Source organism: Macaca mulatta, chromosome 12 (assembly GCF_049350105.2).
Source record: "Macaca mulatta isolate MMU2019108-1 chromosome 12, T2T-MMU8v2.0, whole genome shotgun sequence".
Taxonomy (NCBI): Eukaryota; Metazoa; Chordata; class Mammalia; order Primates; family Cercopithecidae; genus Macaca; species Macaca mulatta.
The window spans coordinates 9,768,795-9,786,352 of NC_133417.1; the positions used below are offsets into that span (position 1 = coordinate 9,768,795).

Below are 17,558 nucleotides of genomic sequence, written 5' to 3' on the forward strand. Positions count from 1 at the left end.
CACCCTGGCTGGAGTGCAGTGGTGTGATCTTGGCTGACTGCAACCTCCGCTTCCTGGGCTCAAGCAATTCTCCTGCCTCAGCCTCCTGAGTAGCTGGGACTACAGGCATGCGCCACACACCCAGCTAATTTTTGTATTTTTAGTAGAGATGGGGTTTCACCCTATTGGCCAGGCTGGTCTTGAACTCCTGACCTCAGGTGATCCTCCCACCTTGGGCTCCCAAAGTGCTGGGCCGATGGGTGTGAGCCACCGTGCCCGGCCAGATAATTAAACCTTTAGATTGGAATGCACTTCCCAAAAAATTGGCACTATTGCTTAAGTTTATTTAATGTGTGAAGATTTATTATTCATGTCTTTCTGTAAACGTTTTTGAATGTTGATTGTTTACTAGGCATAGCAATGCAAACTTAAAACTTTAAGATGTCTGTGTGGGTGCGGCAGACCTATAAATAGGTGACTACAATATAGTATGTCATTGTAGCAAGGATACATACCAAGCACTGAGAGGAAGGGCGGATGGGCTTAGCAGCCATGATATTTCAGCTGACGGAAGGAGAGACGTTGCCAGTTGGAGAAACGGGTTAGGGGTGGCGGTAATTCTGTCTAGCTAGAAGAGCAACAGATACAGGGCCTAACATTAAGAAGGACTTGATATATTTCAGGAATGATTGTTGTGGCTAGAAAATGGAATAGCTTAATGGAAAGTGATGCTGAATAAGTAAGTTTGGGTAGATGGCTTCACACCTTTTGTGGTAGGACAGATAGGGAAGAAGGGGGAAAACTCTCTAAAAATCTTTTTGAATAGTCATCTCTGGAAGTGTAACTTTTTAATAAAGCAGTTTGAGCACCAAGCGGAGGGGTGGCCGTCAAATGTGACCTAGTTATAACTAGTTGCCGATTCTAGTTTTTGTTATTTTTACCATATATTCTTTTAGACAGTATTTTTGCCAGTTAGCTGTGTGGTTTTGTTTCAGCTGGTTTCTGTTTCATGGAAAATGTATCAGAGGAAATGCATCAAAGGAAATGCATATCTTAACATCCAGAAGCGTGTAGATTTCATCTGTGTATAAAAGTGCCCTCCCGAGTGTCCCACAGGAAAAAATGGAGTGTGAGACATTGAGGAAGATGTTGTTTGGAAATGGTACCTGGCTTCTCACGGTTTTTTGACTGTGAGCAAAGCGCAGTGGGCCCAGCCATCTGCCCTTGAAGTCAGTGACAACGCCGTTAGCTCCAGCATTACTTGAATTGAGTAAAGATGGCAGTCTGCTCTTGTTTGGATCTTTCCACCAGGGGGTTGTGTTAGTATAAGGAAAGCATCCTTATGGAGAGGACATCAAAACAACTAAAAGATTTGTCTTGGCCATTGCTGTCCTATATCTTATTAGTTCTTTTGATTGTCTACATTTTCCTTTGTTTTTGTTTTTAGTCTTTGTCTCTGATTCTAATAATGTTTAATGCAAACATTATTTTCCATTTGTTTTATGTTAAGCGTTGCTTGTGGGGTTTCTTTTTCATTTTAGTGAGTATATTTTGAGTGTCTTTTTTATGCCGCAGGTAAAAGATAAATTTTTACAGAATAGCCTCGGATCTTAAGGTCGGATCTTAAGGTCGGTGTATCAGATAAATGTAAATAAGTGTGTAAGTCACCTTTCAGTGAAATGTGAGCGTATAAGATGCCATGGGGATATGAAGGGAGGGAATGGCTAACCAGGTCAGCAGCCGTCACGGGATGTATTTGAGCTGAGTCTTGAAGGGGGGAGCGTTTTGTAATTAATTAATGAGATTGTGTTATTGATGGCACATAACATTTATTGAACGCTCACAGGCTCTGTGCTAACTGCTTTGCATGCTTTTATTCCTCAGAACTGCCCTCTACGGTATAGACACTATTCCTAATTCCATCAGATCAAGGACATGGAAACTTTGAAGAGTTAAGAAAATGTCCTTTGATCACGTAGTAGAAAGTAACAGAGCTGGGGCTTGGACCTCAGGTCTTTCTGACTCTAAATTCCACGGCCTTAACTGTCACATTATCTTGCACAAAGTCTGTTCATTCTACCTAGAGAGAAAGATGGAAGAGACTTCAGGAGATGAGTATTTTTGGCAAGTTTTTAGGCATGAAAAAGACAAGGTACAAGAGAGAGACTCTTGGTAAAGGGAACAGCATTTGTAAAGGCGCAAAGTTAGTAGTTCCACTCTACTGAAACTGGAGTAGAATTTCCGAAATGTGGTCAAAATCATGTGGACCACATGTCAAAATTCAGATTCTGTGACACGTTTCCCAGATACACTGAATTAATATCTGTAGGTGAGAAGCACCAAAAGTTTGTATGGTTTTCTCCAAAGTTCCCCAAGTGATTTTTGTGCATACTGAAGTTTGGGAACTGCTGCTGTAACACATAGGATTGATGGTGAGTGGAAAGAAGTGAGTCTGAAGAGGTAGGCAGGAGTTTGCATCATTATCATAAAATCCTAAACTTTACTGGGAGGCCAAGGCAGAAGGATAACTTGAGGCCAGGCGTTTGAGAGCAGCCTGGGCTCCACAGACTCTGTCTCTACAAAACAAAAAAAATCCGGACATGGTGGCATGTGCCTGTAGTCCCAGCTGCTTGGGAGACTGAGGCAGGACGATCTCTTGGGCCCAGGAGTTCAAGGCTGTACTGAGCTATGGTTATGCTAGTGCACTCCAGCCTGGGTGACAGAGTCATACCTTGTCTCAAAAAGACAAACCAACCAAACAAAAAACAAGGTTTGTATAGATTTTGTTGTTGTTGTTGTTATTCGTCAGGAGTGCCTTTGTTTCTGACTCTTATTCTAAGATCAACTTTTGATAGACAAGGGACATTCTGGTTTATAGCTTCATTATATTAAGTGTGTGCTTGGGAGTTTCTCAGTGTTGAAGCACTCCAGGAACTACGTTGGATTGACAGCATTATGTTATTTTACTGCAGGGTTTCTCAGATTCTTTCGTGCTCATTAAACTAATATGCATTGACAGAGTCCTGTATGATAGTTTCAGCTGTGTCTTCTGGAACCCGGGTCCAGTGAAACATGCTTTTGGACATGCTTCTGTAGATACTTCCTCATGGAATTTACTGTGTGGCTTAGTGGGGAGCGTTTTTCCAGTTTATAATGGTAGAGTAGTATATACAACATCAGGTACTTTGAGTTTGACACTTCTGACCAGTCAAGAAGAAACAAAGTGTCCTGAGTTATTTGGGTCTGTACAAGTTTCCATTTGACAATGTAATACTTTGAATACTTTACAAATTATTATTTGATTTATAGCAGTTTTATTTACTTGGCCGTTTAAGAATGTCAGTTATCTCTCTGTGTATTGTGGCCCTGGTCATCATAAGTGTAGTTATTCTTTGTATACTGAGATAAACAAGATTGTTTATTATGATGGATAACCAGTAGTTGTTTATAACTGCAGTGTGATTGATGGCTAAGGAAGGAGGTATGAGGCATTATAGATGTTTCTTTTTCTTTCTTTCCTTCTTTTTTTTTTTTTTTTTGAGACGGAGTCTTGCTCTGTCACCCAGGCTGGAGTGCAGTGGTGCGATCTTGGCTCACTGCAGCCTCCGCCTCCTGGGTTCAAGTGATTCTCCTGCCTCAGTCTCCTGAGTAGCTGGGACTACAGGAGCGCGCCACCACGCCCAGCTAATTTTTTGCATTTTTCGTAGAGACAGGATTTCACCGTGTTAGGCAGGATGGCCTTGATCTCCTGACCTCGTGAGCCACAGCGCCCGCCGGCATTATAGATGTTTCTAAAGCATCTAAGGAGCTTCTGACTGCTCGATTTCTTTTACCATTACCACTAGGAAATGTCTTACATTATTTTAAAAACTACATTACATGTCAGTTTCAACTGTTGATTTGTTGTACTCATGTGACTTTTAAAAAAACTGTCTTTTGGATTTTTTTAAGCTTGCAATTTAATTGCCAAAACCACTCTAAAAACTTTAGATATTGTTTTGATAACTTTTAAGCTTAACTGTATAATTTCCAGCATACTCATCCCAAATTCTGTGGTGTCGTCGTCTAAGTGTATTCTTTAGCTTGAGTGTATCAGACTAGTACTTTTTTACTGCAGTTATTTCTCCCCTTTTTTGCCCTGTCGTGCCATACATAATGCTGTGTTTTCATGAAACTCATAAAAAATTAATGAAGATTCGTAAATTTCACAATCATTGTCTTATGCAGTGTCCTTGTAGGGGTTGTTTGTTTTGGAATGCTACACCATGCATCAGGAAACCTGGGGTAGAGTGTAGCGGGTGAGGTTTAGATGACTGCCCAGTGTCTCTCACTTCTTTGGGAGTGACTCCCAGTGCTGTGCCCCGATCCAGCTGTAACTGATTGAGTCACAGTTTCTGATGTTGCCTTGGCCAGTTAAGTCGTCTCTCTTGGGGATTTATAATTTAGATTCTAGACAGTTTATAGCTGAGTCATGTTACTGATGGTACTCTAGTAAAATGATCCTTGAGTTCCCTTTTCTAAGCTCTCTGTGCTGCATTGGTACTTAACCTTCCCGAGTGTTTAGTCATTCAACTCACTTTGATCCTGAGAAGATTGTTCTTTTTTTTGGGACTTAGCTAGAGATGATTTCTGTTGTTTCAACTAAAATAAATCAAGTCACACATAGACATGGCCTTAGAGTTATGTGATGGGTTTGTCATGGAGAGCATTCCAAAAGCCAATTGCAATTTTCCTTTTTGCCTTCTGCTTTAATTGCCTCTGCTGGCACTGTATGCCTCTCCCCACCCTCCCATCTTAACTCAGCCATCACAAACTCCGTGCAAACACGCCTGTTGTCTGCACACCCTTTTTTTTTTTTTTTTTTTTTTTTGAGATGGAGTCTCACTCTGTCACCCAGTCTGGAGTGTAATGGTGCGATCTTGGCTCACTGTCTGCACACCTTTTTTTTTGCAGCTCAGTTTCATATAGATGCACTTCCAGTGCACTTTTGAAATATCGTACTTTGTGAATAGTGCATGTTACACTATACTGTTACGGTGTGCTTGGCTGGCTCCTCATTAGCAACTCGTAAGGTCAGGCCCTGAGACATACTCAGCCTGGTGTCTTGGCGTCTTGCACATAGTAGACATGAAATACATTCTTGTTGGATTAATTTTTCCTCATCTTATGTTATTCCCACTTAACGCCTTTATTACTAATTTAACAAATACACTTTGAGTATCCCTTATCCAAAATGCTTGGAATCAGAAGTGTTTTGGATTTAGAATTTTTTCGAGTTTTGGAATATTTGCTTATACGTAGTGAGCTATTTTGGCAATGGAACCCACGTCTAAACACGAAATTCATTTATCTTATAGCTTGAAGGTAATTTTATACATTATATTAAATAATTTTTCACATGAAACAAAGTTTGTATTAGGTGCTTATGTTTGGAATTTTCCACTTGTGATGTCATGTCAGTGCTCAAAAAGTTTCAGATTTTGGAGTTGTCTGAATTTTCAGATTAGGAATGCTCAAACTCTACCTAGTGTGTGTATGTACTGGAGAGCATTCTGCACTCTGAGGATACCTCAGGAAAACAAACCAAAATATGTCTGCCTTCCTAGAGCTTACAATCTAGATAGTTCAATTTTCCATCTGCATTCTTTTAAATTATGAAGTATGGCTAAAGTAAACTTTAGGCAACATACAGAGTATTGTACTGTAATTGTAAGATTCTATGATATCTCTCGAGTCCTAATACCGTTTTAATAGATAAGTGCCTGTTTCAGTGGGATAATAGAGCTTGTGACTGACAAGGAATCCAATACAGTACTGTGCTGAGTGCCCGGTGAGAACTCAAGAAAATGTATTTAGGGATTTTGAAAAGTTTATGGTTTTGGAAACGTTTCTGAATGTGCTATATTTCAGTGACTGTGTATAGCATTGACTCTTTCTTTGCAATGCTGTGCTACCATAATGGTGATAAAATATTTTAAAAACTCTTCAAACATTTGCCTTGTAGGCTTATTTTATAATTTTTCATATTATTTTTGAATTTGTAGACACAGCATACTTGGGTTAGTAAAAGTATGGGTTTTATGAGAACATTTTCATGCCATTTATCCTGTCATTGACAAGAATTATCTTGTCACTTAACGGTTTCATAGCATGATGTTGGCCATAGGTATTATTTAAAGGCTCTTTGGTCCCTTGAAAATAGTCTGTGGTAGGTTCACATAGCTTCAGTCATGTATCTAACAAATATTTGGCTCAGTAAATTTTTAGAGGGAATACCCAAACATGGAAATACTTTCACTTTTTAAGCTAGAATATTGTTACCATTTTATTTTTTTATTTTTTTATTTATTTTTTTTTTTTGAGACGGAGTCTCGCTCTGTCGCCCAGGCTGGAGTGCAGTGGCGCGATCTCGGCTCACTGCAAGCTCCGCCTCCTGGGTTCACGCCATTCTCCTGCCTCAGCCTCCCGAGTAGCTGGGACTACAGGCGCCCACAACCGCGCCCGGCTAATTTTTTGTATTTTTAGTTGAGACGGGGTTTCACCGTGGTCTCGATCTCCTGACCTTGTGATCCGCCCGCCTCGGCCTCCCAAAGCGCTGGGATTACAGGCGTGAGCCACCGCGCCCGGCCTGTTACCATTTTATTTAAAGTTGAGCTACCAGATGGGGACAAAATTCACTGGATCCTAAAACACTTGTTAGTATTTTGGCATGTTTAATTTTGTATATTTTTCCTCTGCATTTTAAAAATCATAGCTATAATATGCACATATCAAGTTTGTGCCCCAGAGCATGTTTTCAGAGTAATTATTTCAAGTAACATTATGTGTTGGTGTAGTTAGATGAATCACGTTCTCCCTAAAACTTAAGCTTTCTTATTTCTAGGGTTACTAAACACAGGACCATGACTACTGTAAGCCTCAATTTTGTTATCATGAGAAGTACCATAGGAGAGAGCCTATTGTGGTATTGGCTCTTACTGGCTACTTAGGAAATGCTAACTCCTCCTTTCTTTGTTTGCTTAAATTATCTTGGGAGAAGGTGCCCATATGTTATTTGACCCTTTAAATAAAATTAAATTTTTTTTTTTTTTTTTTTTGAGACGGAGTCTCGCTCTGTCGCCCAGGCTGGAGTGCAGTGGCCGCATCTCAGCTCACTGCAAGCTCCGCCTCCCGGGTTCACGCCATTCTCCTGCCTCAGCCTCCCGAGTAGCTGGGACTACAGGTGCCCGCCATCTCACCCGGCTAGTTTTTTATATTTTTTAGTAGAGACGGGGTTTCACCGTATTAGCCAGGCTGGTCTCGATCTCCTGACCTTGTGATCCGCCCGTCTCGGCCTCCCAAAGTGCTGGGATTACAGGCTTGAGCCACCGCGCCCGGCCCAATAAAATTAAATTTTATAGTTTCTTTTCCCTTAAATAATTAATTTTAACCTTGGCCGGGTGCAGTGGCTCAAGCCTGTAATCCCAGCACTTTGGGAGGCCAAGACGGGCGGATCACGAGTTCAGGAGATCGAGACCATCCTGGCTGACACGGTGAAACCCCGTCTCTACTAAAAAATACAAAAAACTAGCCGGGCGAGGTGGCAGGCGCCTGTAGTCCTAGCTACTCGGGAGGCTGAGGCAGGAGAATGGTGTAAACCCGGGAGGCGGAGCTTGCAGTGAGCTGAGATCTGGCCACTGCACTCCAGCCTGGGTGACAGAGCGAGACTCCGTCTCAAAAAAATAAATAAAATAATTTTAACCTTATAAAACCCAAGAATATGTCTATGTAAAAGAACTTGGTTACATGTTTGCTAGTATTTCTTTGAAAAATGGAGTTATTTATTTTTATTTTTATTTTTGACAGAGTCTCACTCTGTCACCCAGACTGGAGTGCAATGGCACAATCTCAGCTCACTGCAACCTCTGCCTCCCAGGTTCAAGCAGTTCTCCTTGCCTCAGCCTCCTTAGTAGCTGGGATTACAGGTGCCCACCACCATGCTCAGCTAATTTTTGTATTTTTAGTAGAGACAGAGTTTCACCATGTTGGCCGGGTTGGTCTCGAACTCTTGACCTCAGGTGATCCACCACCTCGGCCTCCCAAAGTGCTGAGATTACAGGTGTGAGCCACCACGTCTGGCCTAGTTATATTTTTACAAAACAGAAGTATGTATGAGAAAATTCGCCTTTTTTAAAAAAAAAAAAATCTGGCTCTTCACAGTCAGTTTTCTATAGTAATCTGAGAGCATGCTTTGCAAAGTTGTTTTAATGAAGGCTGGTTATATTTCCCCATTCGGGGATCCAGATAAAACCATTTCACAGATTGGCTTTCTGTAGGGGTATTTCTATATAGGTATAGGACAAGAATTCTCCATTTAGGTGCACATATTCTCATATTTTAAAAAATTGGCCGGGTGCGGTGGCTCGTGCCTGTAATCCCAGCACTTCGGGAGGCCAAGGCGGGCGGATCATGAGGTCAGGCGATCGAGACCACGGTGAAACCCCGTCTCTACTAAAAATACAAAAAATTAGCCGGGCGTGGTGGCGGGCGCCTGTAGTCCCAGCTACTTGGGAGGCTGAGGCAGGAGAATGGCGTGAACCCAGGAGGCAGAGCTTGCAGTGAGCCAAGACCGCGCCACTGCACTCCAGCAATAGAGCGAGACTCTGTCTCAAAAAAAAAAAAAAAAAAAAAAAATCACTGAAAAAATTTAATGTTTTACTATTAAAGGGTTTTTTGTTTGTTTGCACTTTCCTAATTTTTTTTCACTTTGTTTTTCAGAATGAACCTAGTGATCGAGAAGATGGCCTCACCAAAGGACATCATGTGATAGACTCTGAGAATGATGAGCCCATAAATCTTAATGCTAGTGACTCTGAAAGTGAGGACCTTCATAGGCAAAAGGACAGCGACTCTGAATCTGAGGAACGTGCAGAGCCTCCCGCAAGCGATTCTGAAAATGAGGATGTCAATCAGCACGGGAGCGACTCTGAGAGTGAAGAGACCAGGAAATTGCCTGGGAGTGACTCTGAAAATGAGGAGCTTCTTAATGGGCATGCAAGTGACTCAGAAAATGAAGATGTTGGGAAGCACCCCGCCAGTGATTCTGAGATTGAGGAGCTCCAGAAGAGTCCTGCTAGTGACTCTGAAACAGAAGATGCTCTAAAACCTCAAATCAGTGACTCTGAGAGTGAGGAACCCCCAAGGCACCAAGCCAGTGACTCCGAAAATGAGGAGCCTCCCAAACCTCGAATGAGTGATTCTGAAAGTGAGGAGCTTCCTAAACCTCAGGTCAGTGATTCGGAAAGTGAGGAACCCCCCAGGCACCAGGCCAGTGACTCTGAAAACGAGGAGCTTCCCAAACCTCGTATCAGTGACTCCGAAAGTGAGGACCCTCCGAGGCACCAGGCCACTGACTCAGAAAATGAAGAGCTTCCCAAACCCCGAATCAGTGATTCGGAAAGTGAGGATCCCCCAAGGAACCAGGCCAGTGATTCTGAAAACGAGGAGCTACCCAAACCCCGAGTCAGTGACTCTGAGAGCGAGGGGCCTCGGAAGGGACCTGCCAGTGACTCAGAAACTGAGGATGCGTCCAGACACAAACAGAAGCCAGAGTCAGATGATGACAGCGACAGGGAGAATAAGGGAGAGGATACAGAAATGCAGAATGACTCCTTCCACTCAGACAGCCATATGGACAGAAAAAAGTTTCACAGTTCTGATAGTGAGGAGGAAGAACCCAAAAAGCAAAAACTGGACAGTGATGAAGATGAGAAAGAGGGCGAGGAGGAGAAAGTAGCGAAGAGAAAGGCGGCGGTGCTTTCCGATAGTGAGGATGGAGAGAAAGCATGTAAGGAACTACCTCGGGCTGTTTATCAGTGGCTTTATTCATTGTGTGAGCTTGTAACTGTGGAACAGTGTATCCTCTTGGTATGTCAGATCTGTAGTCTGTTACTCAGCTTAATATTCTAAAATATCACTAGGACACTCATTTCCCCTGGTTGTCATTAGCTAAGCTTAATAGTAAGTTTCCTTTGAGTTCTGTTAGCATGTATTAATCTCTGACTGCCTCAAAGTGATAAACCGCATGTCAATAGGAATATAAAATACTCAGACTTTGTTTTAAACTGGAAGAGGTAATGTTTCAAAGAAAAATGTTTACGTGAAAACCCCTAACTGTATTCAGTGTGAGCTGCGGGTCTCTTTGACACTTAGTTCACTAGATCCCATCCAATCAGTAACTGAGCTCCCACGGTTGTTAAACCTTGTTGAATATTCAGATACAGGGAAACTTTGAGGGGATTCTATTTAGAGACACCATCTCTCTCTGGAGTGTTTCAGTCTCCGCCGCTACCTAAGACTCCATTTTCACAGATAGTAAGTTTTACTTGTTTACTTTTTTATGAAACTTATCTTTGGAAAAGACATATTTCATTATAACCTGACAGTTCTTATAGGAGAAGGAAAAGGTACCAGACATGTTGCCGATTTGTTAAGGAAGATGGGAAATTTGAAACTGACCAGCAATGATAGAGGAACGTGGAGACTATTCCTAGAAAGAAATATGTAGTCCTTTTTAGTTCAGTTGCTACTAGGCAGCATAGAAAGGATGCCAATTTTGCCCGTCAATCTAGTTTTAATTTTCTTGATTCCCCAAAAGGAAAGGTGACTGCTTTTACGTTGATGATATCTTTCTTCATCTTTTGGCCACTTTTTCTTAAGTAAAATAACAGAAAATTTGTAAGATGACTCTAAATGAGCCATTTAGTTATTTTAAAAATTCTAAACCATGTGTCAGGAGGCCCTTTGATTGAGATTTTTTTTTTTTTTTTTTGCCACATACTGCTATTTTAAAGCATCTGTTATGCTTGGTAATACAATGACCATGATAAAATAAAATTAATGATGATTTTCTTTTCAACAGCAGCAAAGAAGAGCCGTGTTGTCTCTGATGCAGATGACTCTGACAGTGATGCTGTATCAGACAAGTCAGGCAAAAGAGAGAAGACCATAGCATCTGACAGTGAGGAAGAAGCTGGGAAAGAATTGTCTGATAAGAAAAATGAAGAGAAGGATCTGTTTGGGAGTGACAGTGAGTCAGGCAATGAAGAAGAGTAAGTGACAGTGTAACATGAGTTTTTGGGGGTTCTTAACTAGGCAGTACAGAGGGGTCTGTGTTGTAATACAATATGTCCTGCCTAATTGCATGTCTTTGGGGATTTAGTATTTTAGTTCCTGAACTGAACACACTACAATGTGGGTGAATCTCAGAATTCATCTCAGAATTAACATGTTAAAGAAAGCAAAGAGGACATATGTGATTCCATTTACATGAAGTTCAGTAGGCGAAATTTATCTGTGGTGTTGGAAGTCAAGGTGGCAGTTGTCTCTAGGATGTTGAAATTAGGGGACCAGCTAGAAGGGGCCATGAGAGAACTTTCTCAGGAGGCTACATGAGTGTATAGGGTGCTGGTTACATGAGTGTATACGTTTGTTAAAACTCATTGAACTGGACACTGAAGATCTGCACATTTTACTGTATGTAGATTCTATTTTTTAAAAAATGGTTCCTATGCAAATGAGAAGAAAGCAAATGAATGTTTTTATATTTGTCTACTTTCTAGAAATCTTATTGCAGACATATTTGGAGAATCTGGTGATGAAGAGGAAGAAGAATTTACAGTAAGTATAAGATGGAAATATTTCCTCCTTGGCTGTGCTTTTTTTGTTGTTTTTATGGCAGTGATGTAATTATAGATGATTCTAATAAGTAGGATGTATTCAAGAGAAAAACATCTTTGCGATGTATTCAGGAGAAAAATCTAGAAGAGGGATTCAGGAAGTAAAATGAGCGGGTATATACAAAGGCATAAAAGGAAGCTAGTGGGCAAAATTGTATTAAGGGGGAAGGGACACATTGAGGCAAAGAAAGGCACTTAATAATGCTAAAGGACAAGATTCACAGTAATTGGGGAACTTCCGATTTTCACAACGGCATTCTGGGTGATTGCGCTAACCCTTCTGCCAAGCACAACTAGGAAAGCTAGACAAAATATACAGAAATCTGCTCATTATCTAGGAACAAAGTAGCAAAGAATTACTAAGCCAAGAGAAACCTAAAGTGGTAACTCAGTGTTTAGAAGTGCTTTTTCTGTGGGGGTGTTTACCTGTCAGGCCAAGAGGCTACTCATATTTTTGACAGCCTCAAGACTTGGGGATAAAATTTAGAATTCGGGGCCTATTGAGGTTAGGGGGCTTTGTAAACCCCATACTCTGGATTGAGACTTCAGAGAGCAGCACCATTGGGTTCAGGGGGAAGTAAAATAGCCTTTGCTCAGATTTTAGGCCATCTTTGAATCTTCTGGCAGACTAGAGAACCTCAGTCTCAGAAATAAGATGACAGTGGTTTAAGTTTTTCATATATACAGTACAATATACAAAAATAACATTAAAAGGAAACTAGTAATGACAGACAATAGAAATAGACTTAGAGCTCTAGATATAGGAATTTTAGATATCACCTTAAATATGTTCAGGGAGATAAGAAACAAGATTAAAGATGTCAGAGCAAACAATTTAAAAAGGAGAAGGCAAATTTGGAAAAGAACCAAGTAGAAATTTAGAACTATAAAAATACAGTAACTGAAATTAAAAACTTGGTGGACAGGTAGGTGCAAGTAGCTGGTAGTCCCAGTTACTCGGCGGGTAACTGGGAGGGTAGTTGGAGCCCAGAAGTTCGAAACCAGCCAGGGCAAAATAGTGAGGTCCTGTTTGAAAAGAAAAACAGGGCAGGAGGGAAGAAAAAAAACAGAAAACTTAGTGGTTGAGTTTAACAACAGATTAGACATACTTGAAAAGAAAATTAGTGAACTGGAAGATAGGTTAGAAGGAGGGATCTAGAATGAAGCTTTGAAATATACTGTTATAGAAAAAAGTAAAAGACATAGACTATATATGAAAAGTTTTTACAAATACTGGAATAATGAAAGGAGAGGGAAAATTACATGTATAGCAGAAGCAGTATTTTAAAAAGAAATGTTACCTAAACCATAGATTCTAGAAGTTCTACACATTGCAAGGAAGATAAACAAAAAGAAATCTACACCTAACTACATCATAATAAAACTGCAAGAAACCAACGAAAATAGGAAAGTGTAAAAGCCACAGGAAAAAAAATACATTCAGAAAAGTAACGATTAGACTAATAGCTGACTTCACAACAGAAACAATAGAATCTACTAATGGCAAACCTAGAATTTCGTTAAATTTAGCCAAAATACTTTCCAGGAATGAAGATGAAATAAGGAGGGAATTAATTAACAATGTACCAGCTGAAGGAAATACAGAAGGAAAGAAATGCAAGAAAGAATGATCTCAGATGGAAGGTTAGAGATGCAGGAGGGAGAAAAGAGCAACAAAAGTATGTGTATAAGTCTAAATGAGTATTGACTATACAAAATGAAATGTGTTTAATGTGGAATATATATAAAATGAAAACATGACAGCAGTGAATTGGGAGCATACGTGGAATTGAAGTGCTCGCAGGCCTTTGCGAATGTCTATGAACGTACATTAGTAAACTGATAAGTTAGGGTGCGTGTTGTAGTTTCTAGAGTGACCACTAAAAAGACTAAAATGGAATGCGTAATTTCTAAACTAATAGAGGGGGGAAAAAATGGAACAACTAGAGCTAATCAGTCGAAAATGAGCAGGAAAGGAAAAGAACGATAGGACAAGGGACAGTTAGAAAGTAGAAAGTATTACATGGTAAAACAGTGGATTTAAATTTTGATAATATCAGAAATTAAATTAAATGTAAATACTGAATGTTCCAGTTAAAGGACAACAATTGCCAGACAGGATCTTAAAAACCAGCCAAATACTGTTTTCAAGAGATTTGTCTGAAACAGAAGGTAAAGCTGAAAATAAAGGTACATGAAAAGGGACTTCATGTAAACATGGACCAAAAGAAAACTGGTGTGGTATCTATAATATTTTAAAAGAGGGAGGTAGACATTAAGGTAAAAAAAAAAAGTACTTGAGATAAAGAGGTCACTTTATATCGATAAAAAGATTTTAAAATTGTTTGCACCTAATAACATGACTTTATATATGCACACATAAAAATCAAAAATTGATAGAACTGAAAAGAGACAAATGGACAAATCCATAATGTAAGAGAAATGTAACTGACAGAGGAAGCAGACCGAAAAAAACAGGGACGAGTCTCTATATAATCCAGATATAATCATTTTTGGCAGTTATGAATGTTAAAAATACCTTTCATTTTGTTACTTCTTTTTCACTTTCTTAATGGAGTCTTTTAAAAAAAATTTTTAACTTTTAAATTTTTTTAGAATATCTTAAATTCATTCCTTTAACATGGAGTCTTCTGATGAACAAAAGTGCTTAATTTTAACATAGGATCAAATTTACCAATCTTTTTCTTTATGGTGAAAACTGAATTCTGCCTAAGAATTTTTGCCTGTCCCCAAGGTCATGAAGATACAAGTTACCTTCTAGAAGCTTGATTATTCAGTCTTTCACATTTAATTGTATAATTCACCTAAAATTGGTTTCGTATGTGATACGAGGTAAAAGTTAAGATTTTTTTCCTTATTTGGAGTATCCAGTTGACCCAGCACCATTTATTGAAAAGATCATCCTTTCCTACTATTCTGTAGTGCCATCTTTGTCATATATCAAGTGTCTGTATATATTTTCCAATCTGTTTGCCACTCAGAAACTTAAAGCCTGCTTAAATAGTTCTTGGGTTAAAAAAGCAATACTTATTTTTAACCAATGCAATAGAGAGTGAAGGTAGATGAATTTAGAATCAAATTCAGGACAATAGTGAAATAAGAAAGTAAACCTAAGGAAAATATAAAGGAAGAATTGATTCAACAAATGTTTCAGAGACTGCTTGGACACTGCCTTCATGGAGCTCATACTTAGTTAAGCACCATATTGTAAGAATAAGGTATACTTACCTACTTTGGAGACTTAACATCAACTTGGTTATAGTTTCAGTTCAGTGAGAAAAACAATATACTAGGTGAGCCACTGAGAAAGCCTCTAAGTGTAACACAAAAGGTAGACGCCATAAAGAAAAGACTGGCCATTTCATTTACATAAAAATGAAAAGTTATGCCTGGCAAATATTAGCATAAACAAAAACTGTACAAATGTGGGGATTGTACAGTTCTTGTCACTTGTAGAGGGCTATATCTAATTTTCAAAGAGATTTTACATAGTGATAAAAAGATGAACAGTCCAGCAAAAAATGCGCATAGGATATTCAGAGTTCACAGGGAAAGAATGACACATGGCTTTGTAAATGTGAAAAAATGCCCAACGTTACCCCCATAGTAAGAAAATGCAAATAAAACTACCCTGAGATTTGTTTTTCCGTCCAGAGATTGGTGGATATCAATGTTTGATAGCCTGCTATAGTAGTGAGGACGTAGGGGAACAGGAGTCCTCATGCTTGCTGGTGAGATAATTGGTATAACCTCTATGGAATACAGTTTGGCAAGTATTTCGCAATTTCAAATACGTAAAACTAAATGTGACTAGGCAAATAAGTGAACAAATCATAGTTACAGCCATATTGTGAAATAGTCTAAAGCCTTGAAAAAAATGACAAGACTTAGTACTGACATGCATTGGCCTCTAGATTCTTTTCTTAAATCTGGAACATGCAGAGCATTATCCGTACCCACTCTGAATAGTATGCTTCCATTTGTATAACAAGAGAGGATGCGAAGTGTGTGTAGAAGTGCTTATATAAATGTACACTGTTTCTGGAAGGAAATGCAAGAAACCTAGTAACACTAGTGGCTGGAGAGGGACCTTTTGTTATGTACCTTTTGATATCTATTGAATTTTTGTTCTTTGTGAATGAATTAATTTAAAAATGCAAAATACTAAGAACACTTAATACAGAAGAAAATCTGTAAGGAGGTTGTGATAATTTTGCATTTAGGGTTTTAACCAAGAAGATCTGGAAGAAGAAAAAAGTGAAACACAGGTAAAAGAAGCAGAAGATTCAGATTCTGATGATAACATAAAGAGAGGAAAACAGTAAGTTTGTTTTTAAGGAATTTGTTAAAGAGAAGTTAAAAAATCAAGGTAGAGACTATTAAATTTTCATTTTGGTTCCCGATTAAGTTTAGGAGTGGATCTATTCCTGTTTTTCTCCATTTACGGTGTTGTCAGTGAATTACCTGCTGTTGTTACTTGTTTTCATTTAGCCTGTGCTTAGATGTCTTTCTTTGTGGAGTTGTATTTATATGGCACCAGACTTAATTTATGGTTCACCAAATAAACTCTTATGAAAAATAACCTAATTTTAAAAATACCTTTTTGAGAGAAAAGCTGATTTTATGGGGCAGGGGAAGTAAGTCTAACATCTTAACTACAAAATATTACTTGACCATATTTCACTTACTTTTGTTGAGCTAGTTGGAATCTATGTTCAGAAAAATCTGATATCTTAAAAGATGTTATACAGTAATACAAGGATTAGTTACTCTTTCCAGTTGTAAAGATTTTTTTTTTTTTTTTTTTTTTTTTTTTTTTTTTGTTGAGACGGAGTCTCGCTCTGTCGCCCGGGCTGGAGTGCAGTGGCCGGATCTCAGCTCACTGCAAGCTCCGCCTCCCGGGTTTACGCTATTCTCCTGCCTCAGCCTCCCGTGTAGCTGGGACTACAGGCGCCCGCCACCTCGCCCGGCTAATTTTTTGTATTTTTAGTAGAGACGGGGTTTCACCGTGTTAGCCAGGATGGTCTCGATCTCCTGACCTCGTGATCCGCCCGTCTCGGCCTCCCAAAGTGCTAGGATTACAGGCTTGAGCCACCGCGCCCGGCCTCCAGTTGTAAAGATGTTTTTAAAAAGTAGTTTCATTTTGAATTCCTAGCGGCATGCAGTAATTAAACCGAATGAGTCTGGTAGTACTTCTGGAAATTGAATTGATATGATAGTGGCAGAAAATAACTTCCTCTTTTTTAAGTGGAATGATTCTGAAGAAAGCCATAAAGGTTTGAGGCGCTTAGCAAGCCTATAGATTTCCATGTGTATCTCTCATTATGTTTTGAGAGTTATACTTCTTATCACTGAAAAGCGGCAGCTTATTTTTCATTTTTTCTGCTCATGATGTATAAGACAACAGCATTCAGATAATGAACACCTTCCTAGTCCAAGAAAGGGCAGTGCCACTAAAGCTGAATGAGTCCCCTCAATTGGAACTTAAAATGTACTTTCTCAAACCGATAGATGCAAGTGTGGATATAGTGCATGAGAAGTTCCGGGCTATTAGTGATTTACATGTGTATATATGACAGGGTAGTACAGGAATTGAACATAAAGTCTAGGATCAACTGTTCTTTTAATAGCAAGTTGTAAGTACAGTCATGCGTCGCTTAACAGGATATATTCTGAAAAATGTGTCATTAGGTGATTTTGCTGTTGTATGAACATCATAGTATTATACAAACCTACATGGTATTGCCTACTACCCACCTCGGCTGTATGGTAAAGCCTATTGCTCCTAGGGTACAAACCTGTGCAGCATGTTACTGTACTGAATGCTGTAGGCAGTGGTAA

General features: G+C 39.4%; 1 protein-coding gene across 20 annotated transcripts in view; it reads left to right on the plus strand.

The window, feature by feature from the left end:
* The window catches only part of IWS1 (interacts with SUPT6H, CTD assembly factor 1), a 107,069-nt gene that overhangs the window by 13,693 nt on the left and 75,818 nt on the right, over positions 1 to 17,558 (plus strand). For 13 of the 20 annotated variants that reach the window (XM_077956771.1, XM_015109845.3, XM_077956767.1 and 10 more), the window contains 4 exons: positions 8,737 to 9,805; positions 10,880 to 11,069; positions 11,580 to 11,637; positions 15,941 to 16,038. In XM_077956771.1, the coding sequence (XP_077812897.1) occupies positions 8,737 to 9,805; positions 10,880 to 11,069; positions 11,580 to 11,637; positions 15,941 to 16,038 (1,415 nt within the window). The remainder of the gene's footprint in view (positions 1 to 8,736; positions 9,806 to 10,879; positions 11,070 to 11,579; positions 11,638 to 15,940; positions 16,039 to 17,558) is intronic. The other 7 variants (XM_028830617.2, XM_077956772.1, XM_077956780.1 and 4 more) reach the window with 1 other exon arrangement.